The sequence below is a fragment of the Lutzomyia longipalpis genome, chromosome 1 (genome assembly GCF_024334085.1).
Source record: "Lutzomyia longipalpis isolate SR_M1_2022 chromosome 1, ASM2433408v1".
NCBI classification, from domain to species: domain Eukaryota; kingdom Metazoa; phylum Arthropoda; class Insecta; order Diptera; family Psychodidae; genus Lutzomyia; species Lutzomyia longipalpis.
The window spans coordinates 16,958,616-16,971,072 of NC_074707.1; the positions used below are offsets into that span (position 1 = coordinate 16,958,616).

General features: G+C 35.6%; 3 protein-coding genes across 6 annotated transcripts in view; 1 reads left to right on the forward strand and 2 right to left on the reverse strand.

Annotated features, from left to right (window-relative positions):
- The window catches only part of LOC129793817 (uncharacterized), a 28,142-nt gene that overhangs the window by 1,350 nt on the left and 14,335 nt on the right, over positions 1–12,457 (forward strand). Inside the window, exon 3 of one of the 3 annotated variants that reach the window (XR_008750967.1) lies at positions 35–364. The gene's annotated coding sequence lies outside the window, so the exon portion shown is untranslated. Of the gene's footprint in view, positions 1–34; positions 429–12,457 lie in introns of those variants that run through there. The other 2 variants (XM_055834228.1, XM_055834218.1) reach the window with 2 other exon arrangements.
- Positions 49–6,536, reverse strand: LOC129793791 (sodium-coupled monocarboxylate transporter 1). Of its 2 annotated transcripts, XM_055834136.1 has the most exons (8): positions 5,456–6,536; positions 5,027–5,232; positions 4,815–4,932; positions 4,665–4,732; positions 3,276–3,430; positions 2,570–3,200; positions 2,307–2,494; positions 49–348 (listed from the first exon to the last, which is right to left on the reverse strand). In XM_055834136.1, exons 1-8 carry the CDS (start codon positions 5,607–5,609, stop codon positions 123–125), a joined length of 1,746 nt encoding a protein of 581 aa, XP_055690111.1. In that variant the 5' UTR covers positions 5,610–6,536; the 3' UTR covers positions 49–122. The 2 variants fall into 2 exon arrangements, with proteins under 2 accessions (XP_055690111.1, XP_055690120.1); XM_055834145.1 differs by lacking the exons at positions 4,665–4,732; positions 4,815–4,932 and having other exon boundaries at positions 5,456–6,535.
- LOC129793869 (H2.0-like homeobox protein) lies at positions 7,556–10,736 on the reverse strand. Its single transcript, XM_055834331.1, has 3 exons — positions 10,306–10,736; positions 7,874–8,217; positions 7,556–7,767 (listed from the first exon to the last, which is right to left on the reverse strand). The coding sequence occupies exons 1-3, from the start codon at positions 10,598–10,600 to the stop codon at positions 7,624–7,626; spliced, it is 783 nt and encodes a 260-aa protein (XP_055690306.1). The 5' UTR covers positions 10,601–10,736; the 3' UTR covers positions 7,556–7,623.

Below are 12,457 nucleotides of genomic sequence, written 5' to 3' on the forward strand. Positions count from 1 at the left end.
TACGACGATTGATGATGATTTTATTTTATTGCAGAATAGAAAGTCAAATTTATTAGCTACCGGAATGGAAAAGACTGAAAGTTTTATTTGACAATATGAAAAAAAAACATCACAAACTGTTTCTACAGATACGACTCTTCAGTTATGTCCTTTATCACCACTTCTTCCTTGACAACTTTGGCTGGATTTTTGTAGTATTTCCTGATGACTGGAGATATGAGGGATGCATCGATGCTATGAGGATCATTACCCCCATTTATTAAATTAACAATAAACGCCACAAGAATGGTTGAAATGGTTCCCAGGAAAGTGTACCACATGTAGGAGATTCGATAGAGTGGCATTATGCTATATAAAAACAAAAGTGAGTAAAGAAACGATTACATTGGCATCATTCCATAAATTATATTTAATGATTTGAGAGCAAAGTGATTTTTTTATGTCCCCCCAATTAATTAAATGATTTTAAGTGCAAAGACAGTACTGTGCAAACACTCGTAGCGAATAGATCACGAGAATTTACGCAGAATATTTCAAAGAGTTTTTCCTCACATTTATTAGCTCACAAACTTTTAGTGAAAGAAAACTTTAAAGCAAAAATAATAAACTTGATTGAAGTGGAAAATGAGTGAAAAGTCGGGGGGCTCTGGCCCCCCAAATGTGGACCCTTTTAACGTGTACAATTTATTGCATCGTGGGGAGATGCCCACGTTGGAATCATCCACTAAGAAAAATTTCAAAGCTCTCAAAACAGCTTTTTTCACTCATCCTTCGGATGCAGAAAAATATTTTGTCATCGGAGGCGATGCAATAAGGAAGATGGATGTCTTTGATATCAATGAAGGACTTGAGATGATTTCGAAGCAGGATTTTTTGAGCACAACTATTCTGAAAAGCGGAGATGTATTGGTAAAGACGAGAAATTTACAGCAAGTTGATCAACTAAAATCCACAAAAAAATTTGGGTCCAATGAAGTCGATGTCTCCATTTCTGAGAATGGAGCCCTGAACCAGTCGCAAGCGATAATCCGTGTGAGAGAGATAATGAAAGTTGAAGTTGAAAAAATTGCCAAAAATCTAAAACAATACAATGTGATACAAGTGCAGAGATTGAAGAGAAGAGAGGGAGATGCCTGGGTTGATACCCCAACTCATGTGCTCACTTTTAGCACACCGATTATTCCCGCTGAAATTAAAGTTGGCTTCATACACGTGAAAACGGAGATCTTTATTCCTGCGCCTTTTCGATGCGGTATATGTCAAAAACTAGGCCACACCAAGAAACGGTGTAATTCCAAGAGGAATAGACCAACTTGTGTCAACTGTGCTGGAGCATATCACCATTATGGGCCTTGCCTACCAACATGTTGTGTCAATTGCCGAGGAAGTCATCCCAGTAGCAGCAAGCTATGTCCCAAGTACCTCGAAGAACGAGAAATAAATGCCATTAGGGTAACACTCCGGATTCCCTACAAACTAGCAAGAGAAGAGTTAATTCTCAGGCGTGGAAAGCCAACTTCCAATCCCATCAACCCAGTTCCGAGTTCTTCAAGGAGCAACGAGAGTGCTACTCACATGAAACCAAAATCTTATGCTGAGGCAGTTGAATCTTCGGCGGAACCAATAGACATCGATACTGAAAATCATGCAAAGGACATTGATGGACGTATGTTCGTTACAAACAACCGAGAGAGAAAATCACGAGAAGGACAAAAACCCAAAGTGACGAAGAAAGAGTTTAAACGAAACATTCACACCGCTACAGTCAACAACCTGAAAAAGGTATTCTCAACAAACCCCAATTATACGCTCAGAAACAGCTCATCCATTCAACACAAGGAAAACTCCACTAAACAGTTAGCCACATCAGAACAGTCGAAAATTCAGCCGGTTAAATCCGATCATCATGTTGCAGACCCATTCATGGGCTTTTCTTCTTCATCAAAGTCATCCCCTTCATGCTCCTTTATCCCATCTCCCATCTCCATTACCCCTCCACCGCCCGAAGAAGATGCAGAGCCGCCAGATATTGATATATCTGACGCCTCCTCAGATTCAGAAACCACAGGTTATATGTAAAATCATAATCTCTCATGTCTTAATTTTTAAGACATTTTGAGTTAAAATTAAAAAAAAAAATTGTTAATTAATCTCTTTTGTATGAAAGAGATCTGTGAAATTACAATATATTGTAACATTCATTGTCAAATTATACGGCGCGATATGCAAAAAAGTGCCTAATTATCTATGGAATAAATAATAATAATAAGTGCAAAGAGGCGTCAAAGCATCACAACATGCGTTACCTAGCTTCAGGATCCATTGGTGCCTGTGTTGTGTAAATGGTAGATGTGTAGTTGAAAAGGTAGTTGCATCCATCAATAGACATGGGTTTTGTGTCGAATTTGAGGGATCCCGAAGCAATGGCCCATTGTGCATTGAGACTAATCCAACTCATGAGCAGTACCCCGAAAACTCCTCCCGAGAGAGCGCTCTGAAATTGAACAAATTAAGAGATTTTTATTGTTATAAATTATGTTGAATTTGAGGATTCTTTTTCACATCTTACTGTTCCATTAATCCGCGGGAGGAGAATGCCAATCGTAAAGATACCCAATAGGGGTCCATTCGTGATAGCTTCTAGGCTCATTGTGAGCTGCAGCACAGTTCCCATTTTCTCAACAACAAACACCAAGCAAACGCAGAGAGCTCCCACACCGACAACCACGGATCGCATTATCCAGTTGGTTGCCGTTGTGGTGAGCGGGGTACGTACGAAGGGTTTACAGAAATCCTCCAGTACGACTGCGGACATTGAATTGAGGCAGGTGGAAAGGGAACTGAGTGCAGCACTGAACACTCCGGCAATAAACATCCCGGAGAGTCCAGGCAATTCACCCAGAGTGTCCATCACGAACAGTGGCAACAGCTGGTCCTTTGCTTTGGCCAATTTTGTTGTCAGTGGATCACAATCGCGGTATGTGGTGAAAATAAGAAGCCCATTGTAGGCACAGAGGAGCATGAGAATTGTTACTCCGCTCACAAAGATCCACACAGCTCTTCGACTCTCCCGGAGGGATGGTAGTGAAAGGTATCGCTGAATCATATTCTGGCTACTGGCATTTGTCTGCACCCAATAGAAGAGTCCCCCAATCGAGAGGCACCAAAATGAATGCCGAATTGTGGGATCAATGTTGAAACTGCAAATAAAATTCTCTTCAATTCATGTTCTTATCATTTTGAGTGGGAAAAGAGTGTGGGTGGGATGATCTTACATGGGTGCTTCAATGCGATCAGTCTCAAAAGCATTCTTTAAAACAATTTCCGGCCCATTTACATGGAATGTTCCCTTAATCGCGACTAGAATCAAGGCGGCAAACATTAGTATGACTTGGACAACATCCGTCCACACCACGGCCTTCAAACCACCCTGCGTTTAGTACAAAAAATCAAAAGGAATTAATTGAATAATTAAGTCAATCTAGAACAGTGTGTGTGCGTTCTGAATATAGTGAACAGTTGAAATATTTTGTGTGATGAGTGAGGAATAGTCTAAAATGCTTTTTATTCTAAGAATCCTGTTTATCAAAAATCTTAATTTTTTGTGACTTAATTCGATTTTTCTTTCAAGCTGTTTTTAAGATCATTGAATAAATTGATTTTTTAAGAATATAAAATAAAGGTTCTAATTCTTGTTAAACAGCACAGATACGAAAGATACATACAGATAAGATATCACAGTGTCTTTTATTGAGGAAGTAATAATGTAGCCAGAGAGGGTGTTTGTATACCTAAATATATTCTTATTAAAACTTTTAAAGTTTTAACTTTTCTTTAAAGATCTTTTTTTTTAGAGCTCTATAGGCTTTACAACCCTAGCCTTTTTAAGCCACAAAGCCATTCTCTTTTAAGATAAAAAACATTTTTTTTGAATAAAAATTTAAAAATGAGAATTTTTTATTAAAAAAACAACTTTTAAATTTTCACGTTAGGAAAAATGTCAAATTAAAGATAGAGAGAAACCGTGAAATGTTAGAATAAACGTCAAAAATTGTAATAAATTGTCAAACATTGAAAAGAACGTTCAGTCTAGAAAAGAAATGTCAAACGTAAGTAAAGAAACGTCAAATGATTGAAAATTAACGTTAAACGTAAGAATAAGATAATTGATCGTTAGAATAATCATCAAACATTATAAACAAAATTTTAAATGTTAGAATTTAACAAGAAAATTGCGAAAATCTTCCATAACGAATAATGTAGGTAGCTGTTTATGATTTCGTAATCTTTATTACAATAATGACCCCTTAAAATCGTGCCCAATCCACATTTTTTGTGGCTTAATGTCCTTTTAAAATAAAAATAAAAATGTTTTTCAAAAATAACACCTTGTTTAAATTTCAAGGAAGTGTCTAATCTATTTCAATCATTTTAATCATTTGGATAAGTAAACTACCCTGAAACAGTCATAAAAGAATTCCTCCAATTAAAATCCAATAAAAACGAAGATTATTAAAAAAAAATTAATAAAATCGGAACAGGTAAAGATCGCGAAATTAACGGAAAAAGGAAAAATAAAATTACAACATAATCCTTGAAATAGAATGATTGAGATGATTAATTAATTCGATAAGATGGGGAAAAAAGTCTTTTTGGCTACAAACCACGCATGTGTAGAAAACACAGACGACAACAAGCATTATTGAACAGATGTGTATATTGACGCCAGTTACTAAATTAAAGAGATTTTATTGGATTAATTTTTATTTTAACAAATTTGCCAAAGTGTTTGAGAGTTATGTGGGAACAATTACCTTGATTGAAAGCCAGGCTGGGGACATAGATCACAATGGGGAGGTACGCTACATTCATAATTGCGAACATGATGGATCCATAGAGACGAAGTCGTCGATCAAAACGACTTTCCAAATACTTATAATTGCAGATCAACAGATAGTTGGGGGAAATGGGAAAGAGAATTTTTTTTTTTTTAAATCCGCAAAACTTCACTTTTTAGGGCGCTCACCTGATAGGTTGATGTGATGTTGAGTCCTTGAAAAACTGGGAGATAAACTGTTGAAAATGTGATTGCCATCAGGAAAACTCCTGAGATCACATAGAGATATTGCGTTCCGTAGGAATATACTTCCGTCGGAAGTCCTAGGAGGGTTATCCCACTGATAAAGCTCGCAATGAGACTCAATGCAATTGGGAGAACTTGCATATTTCGACCTATATATTATAAAACACACTGATTACATCTCTGCTACCATTCACAGATCATTTTTATTAGTGTGATAAGTCAGGTGGCGAGAAAAAAAAATCACCACTTTATAGATAAAATCTTCTCTCAGAATTTCATTTTGCTTCAATGCACAATAAATACGTATTTAGTGAATTTCGTCACAGTTAAAATACCAAAAATAGCCGAAATGTCCACTTTAATTTCTCTCACCTCCAACAAGATATTCCGATTCTGTATCCACATTCTTGATGAACCCAAAATATATTCCAATGAGGATACACATAAACAGCATAATGATGAAGACAAGGTAATCAGGAAGGGAGAATTTTTGTGATCGTAAAATTAATTCCTCGAGACTTTGCATTGTTGCGTGTGTTTTTTTTTTTTTTTTCAAGGAAATCTCTCACTTGTACTCAAAGGTTCACAATAGAGATGAGTTATATACGCGAATTTCAGTGGCTTAGGCGCGCGCGATCTGTGAAGCCAAACTGCATCTGGCTGGGTTGATGGCGAACTGACGAACCTCACATTGATTCCCACATGTCCCGAATATTCCCGTGTATTAAATCGTCGCATGTAAATTGGTGATCTTGCACAGTGGGCAACTATTAAATCTACGGCTGTTAGTACAAATTGTATCATCATTGTTATCTCTGTGGTGGTTTAGCATCACTCACAAAATTCCCTACATCATCAACCTCTCACTTGATTGAATCATTTCGCGGCCAATTTGTGAATATAAGAGTGAGAGCACATGAGGTTCAGAGAGATTTATAAATTAGGCTTTAGGTGCCAAATTGTGTCGTCACTGACTTTGTCATCAAATGAGGATGAACTTGACGCAGATGATCATCTTATTTAATAAATTGAATTAGTGATGATGAAAATTATTCTGTAGTACCTCAAATTTCTTCATTTCATTAAAGTGTCTTGATGAACATAAAATTGCTGTAAGCTAAAAGATTCATTAAATGATTTTACTGCTGATGATATCTTTACTTATCTACAGTATCTACACGTTTTAATTGTTCATTGTTGTTATCTTGGTAAAATTGAATTTTTAATTCATTCTCAAGCTTCTCAAGTAATTTGTTGATCTTGTTTAGTGATGAATTAAATGCATTAATACTAATTTAGGATCTTTTAAATGTGTTAAAGTGAGCATAATCATAAAAAGCATAGATGAGGATGAAAGATTTTTCTTTAGGGAAAGAGTCTTGCATTAGACAAGGGTGAGTCCCCTGCATGAACCTTTCGTTTTAAAATTATTGCAGCGTATTGTTGAAGATTAAAGATAAGTGTGACAATTTCACGTAAAAGTGCTGAGAAATCCAGGAATTTTCCTGATGAAAATCTCTCCCTTTAAAAACGAAGTTTTATCCAAGGATTCCCAGACAAATGTAGGGGAGACCGGGGTAAAAATAGTCATTTTGGAATTTTCAAATGCCAATTTCTCCCAAAATATAAATCGGAAAAATCGGAAAAAATTAGGGTGCAAAGCCCTACCAACCTATAATTTTTGACAGTAATTTGGAGGTTATCCGATCAGTACTTTAGGAGTTAAAAATGAAAATAGATTTTTGGCCCATTTCCCAAACTTTTGCGTATTGAGAAAAACGCGTTTTCCGAAGTTTTCCTTCAGCAATTTTCCAATCTGATAATTTTTCTCACTAGCTGGATTAGTGCAGAAAACGTTGCCAAGGTGTATTCTTCAATAACTTTTAATGATTTTTCTCTACAATTTTTTGAATCAAAACATACCCCTTGGGGTAGATCTAGTCATCCCATGTAAATCATATGGGAGATCGAAATTTTTGGCATATTTTCTATTCATTTGTTGCAAAATGGCGTGTTTGAGAAAATCGCAAAATTCTCTGTTTTAGTGCGTATAAAAGTGTAATTCCTTGTCGCGGATCAAAAGGTGAGAAGTTTAGCTATCAACTACTATCAATCTCTCAGGTGGAAAATCATTGGAAATGCCGGAAAATTCGACCGACTTTATTTAGCCAACTGGTGACTATATTTACCCGCCGCGTCTAAAAAAAGTCAGAAGCGGAAGGGTTTAGGAAAAGCTCGAAAACTCATATTTCCCGTGGAGATAGAGAAAAGTGGTCTGAGACAAAGTTGTAGGCCAGGAAATTTCCTATAAGAATGACCTATCGAGGAAATTTTCTTGCCCTTGGGGAATCCTGCAGATAAGGATTTACGCAAATTGACTATTTTTACCCCGGTCTCCCCTATCTCTTGCTTCTCTTGTAATTTGTTTCCCAGAACATTAAATTCTATTCCCTAAATAGTAGAAAGAATTCTCTGAAAGACTATCAAAAAAAATACTTTTAACACTGAAAAAAAAATTTGATGTTGAATACACAATTTATTTAGTCTGATACCACATCAATTTCATCATCTTCAGCTCCCACAAAAGCTTCATCTTTATCAAAGGTGCTCCTTTTGTTGGGGCAATTTTTCTCCTCGCCCGTGTGTCTCCACTTCATTCGTCTATTTTGGAACCATACTTTCACCTTGATCGAGTCCGTGTGTGTAAACAAAGATCACTCAATTAGCTAACTAATATGAGAATAAGGGGGGTGTATATGGAGTATTAAATGGCAAAAAATGCTAATTTACTTGAGCATCCGTGAGTCCCAGCCGAGCTGCCAATTTCCGTCGGTCTGGCTTTGTGATGTACTTCTGCCCACCAAATGCAATTTCCAATCCTTTTCGTTGGAGATTGCTGAAGACAGCCCTTGACCACGATCTCTTTCTCTTCGTTGAAGATGAATTGGTTGATTGATTGACCGTTGATGTGGGATCTGGTGTCTCCATGGTGGTGATTGTAGGTCTCAGGGATGGATTTTGAGGGGGTGGTGGCATTCCGTAGAATGATCGTGAGTGTGTGTACGTGGGTGTGAAGAGGTGTGTAAATCGCATTATTGATGGGATCACTGGGGATGCATCTCCACATGAAAGCCCTAACAAGACAACAAAAAAAAATCTCTCAACTTCCGTTCCCTTTAAAACCATTTAGGTAAATAATAAATTAAATCCTTTTGCTATTTTCTGCCAAAACATTTCAATAAGTCGTTTACAGCATATTCATTCATTCTCTTTCTCGATCATCCTCCGCTATGATCACAATTTTTTATTTAGCTTCTCATATTAAAGAGAGTGAAAAAAAACTGTTTGTGGTTCCTCAGTGGAGAACCTCTTCTTTCCATCACCAATGGCTATATAATGAGTGTGAGAATCCCGACAATTTACACTCCAATATTGTGAATATTTTATTATATATTTGATCGTTTTAGTTTGTTTATATGAAAACCTTATTAAAACGAACGTATGGTTTTCGTTAATCAACAGAAAAATGTGTTCATTGGGACAATATTATAAACAATACTCGAGCACTTCAATAAACAAACTGCAATGACTCCTTTTTCCACGCCAAAGACCGAGTGTATATGTGTATATATGATCTTGCTTGGATTTTACTCGTTTACAATTACACCGGGCAGCCAAATTTTCATTATCAATTTTCTCAATTTTAGAATGAATTATTTAAAACTCGTTACTTTTAATTTGGTCTTGAAACTCCAGAAAATTATACAAGTTAGAATCAAAAAGTCAAGATCTTGTAATTTTGAATTCAGCTATTATTAATTACTTTAAAGGTTTTGGTTTTATTATCACAAAATTTGAATCAATTTGGTTAATGAATTGACTTGATCAAAATTTGCGAAAATTTAAAAAAAAAATCTTTCACATATCCGCGGTTTGAGTTATTTAATTATCCAAAAAGATAGTAAAGGATTTTATTTGCAATGATGGTTTTAGTAAAACCTTAAAGGCCTAACCAAGCAACAGCGTCAAAAGACGCTGTTCGTTGTTTTTTCTCACTTGCTCCTTGTCAAAATGTATCGCGCTGTCACTGTCAAACAAGAAAGGCGGTTATATAACATAGAAACCGCGTTTCTTGTTTGACAGTGACAGCGCAATACAATTTGACAAGGAGCAAGTGAGAAAAAACAACGAACAACGTCTTTTGACGCTGTCGTATGGGTACAGCTTAAAGGTCTTAATATTATGCAAAAGCTATTTTACTATTTTACTTAATTTTGCCCCCAAAATTAAATGAATTCTGTTGATGAAAGAGTCTTAGAACCTTCCGAGGAATTTCAAGAATATTAGTTGAGGATTTTCTTTCCTAGAAAATTTAAAATTCGGATCTTTCGAAAGTTTTAATAAATCTCTGGGCATAAAATATTTAAAATATGTTCTCTTCTCATAGAGAAAGATTAGAACTAAAAAAGTCAAAGTTTCATGGAAAGCTCAAAATAACATAACTTTTCAACAAGATAAAATAAAACAAAGTGATGTAGATAGAGTTCTAGGGTGGACACATCTCGTTTGCAAATACATATAACATTTTAAGCTTTTTCTTCAAACTCTTATCTGTTTGCATTTGCCTTGTTCTTATCTGAGAATATAGGCTGTGTCTTAAATTGTGTTTTAAAAATTAAATTTTGTCGCATAGTTTATTGGAATATATACACTCATTTGGCATTTTGGGGATTTTGGGTGTGATAGAGAACATTTAGCTCTGAAATGAACGAGAACATTTTGTGTTTTTATCTTTTCTCTCTCAAATTGTTTCATTGAGAATCTCCTCTTCTCTGTATTTCAAACACATTTTCTGTATCTTATTTCGTTGAGAATGAAGAGAAGACCAAGAAGGGTCTTTAGTATTTAATAAACAAATGACAAGTGCCTCTATAACCGCAGCTATCTCTTCCTCAATCTCTGCCATCACTGCTAAAGTCTCATAGCAGAGATTCATAGGATGGTAAGAAAAAGGAATTGAGATGTGTTGCACACTCAATAATAACATAAATGTGTATAAGGGTTTGTTGTGTATTGGAGGATATGTTTGGTGTTATAAACTTTGTGATAATTAACATATGGAGTTAAATGGTATTTCAGCACGGCAAGTGCAATCATGTTGTATTTTATTTCGAGATGATCAAAAGAGAAAAATGTTTTTTTTTTCATCTAATATTATATACCTCGATGATCACGAGGTGCTCCTGAAATTCTTATTGGCATTGGCCGTATAATTTTATTTCCAATCTCATCGAGATTTTGTATTTCTTCCGGATGGCACTTTCCATTGGAATTATTGCCGCACATTGATGTGCAATTTGCATAATTATTTTGTTTCGCACCACAATCACGATCACATGCAAGTAATCGATCAACACTAAAATTGAGGATGTTCTTGGTGGAATTTGTAGGGGATGGTTCACTTTGTATGATCATATTGTCACTCTTTTTTGATGTTTCACTAACTGAATAATCCATGATTCAATCCTTAGAGAGAAGTGATCACCAATTCCTGGTGGAGGACATGTTGCGATCGCGAAAAAATGTTTCCTTCTTGAGAAAGATCAACGACGAAAAGACCACATGCGATCGCGATCGAGCTAATTTGGTTACTGAAATCGAGATACAATGATCAACTGCGATCAAGCATGGACCACACACCGAACATATACCGATCGGGCGGAGTCAGATCTCAGCAGCATTCATGGGATTGGTAACATCTCACTGCGAGTGGCATACAGCGTGTGATGGTGATCGTGGAAAAAAAGGAGCAAAATATGCTCATGTTGATTTCCGAATGTTTTATTGCATTCTATCTCACTCGCGCGCATACTTTTTTTTCTGCTTTCGGGGCACACTCAATCGCAAATCAATCAGACATGATTTGAGGTTGTACCACAACCGATCGTATGACTAATTGTATATTCATAGAGTAATTTCCCCGCACATTGGGAGTGATTTATCTTTCGGTGTATATTAAATCAATATTATAAATGTTTAAGCACCACTAATTGATCCAATAATAAATATTGGTATTCATTTTTCACATATCCCAAAGGAGGTACGAAGGGTAAGAAAAAAGCGATTTGTGGCACGCAGAGGTGTATATAAATTTCACACGATTGCATGATCTCAAGCGAGAGAGGAGAGTTCTTGTATTTCCCATTCCTTCATCATCAGCCACACACACAGGAATGCTAAATTGTTTTTCAATGATATCAAATGATATCCCTTTGATCATTAATTAAAATTTTGTTGCAACAAGAACAAAATGTATTGGATTGCTTATGATCATCTCACACACGATATATGCACAAGATGATGCAGAGAAACATACCTCATACATAGTTTTATGTCGCACGCGTCTCTTTGTACCATCACCGTGTTGGATGCCGTTGAGGGAGGAGACCATACCACATAGATTAAATTTAAATCCATAGGTGGTGAACTAACAGGTTGAGGAAAAAATGTATTACAATAAATCAACCACTTAAATGATCTTCAAGATCGCACTAATAGATGATGAATGAGCTCTTGGCATAGAAGGGAGCACACTTTTGGAATATTAATTTAAATCTTGTCTCTCGCCTCAACATCCTCACACAGAACCAATGATGCCGTGTGTGATTTTATCCCACGGATTAATTCGCAATAAAATATCCATAACATAGAGGCCTAATCGATGTGGTGGAAAAATTTAATACATTATGACAAAATATATATTTAGCGATCGATTAAATATTAAATTACAGTAGGTGTTTATAGTGACTCCTCGAGATATGTTTTTTCGATATAACACAAAAATAAAGTTATGAGTGGCTTTAAAATTCACTGTGTGGTGGATTTTTTACGGAGTGATATTTTATTACGGTATACTTTGTGTCAGTGTATTATTTATTTTTGAAAATTAATTATTTTATAATTAATTTAAATATTCTTCAAATCTCTTTATCTTTATTTATTTATTTATTTATTTAATAAAGGGGGTGCCATCATAGCTGATGATTCCCCTGCTCTTTATCTTTAACGCGGAGCTCGATCTTCCGTCTTTTATTTCTTTAATTTCCCGACGTTTCGATTCTAATGGGATCTTCTTCAGGGCGTCTTTTCTAAAAAAAAAAAAGTAGTTTTCTTAAGTTTATCTGTGTATCATATTTTATTCTTAATTTCACAATGTTGATTGAATTCTACTTTTTTAATTATATAATTTTTAGATCAATAGTCTTGATTTTAAAAGTTAATATCGACTTTTTTATCTTCAAACTCGTTATAAAATGCATGCATTCAAGAATTCAAAACATTAAAATCTTGACTCGAGAATACGAGCTAGAAAAT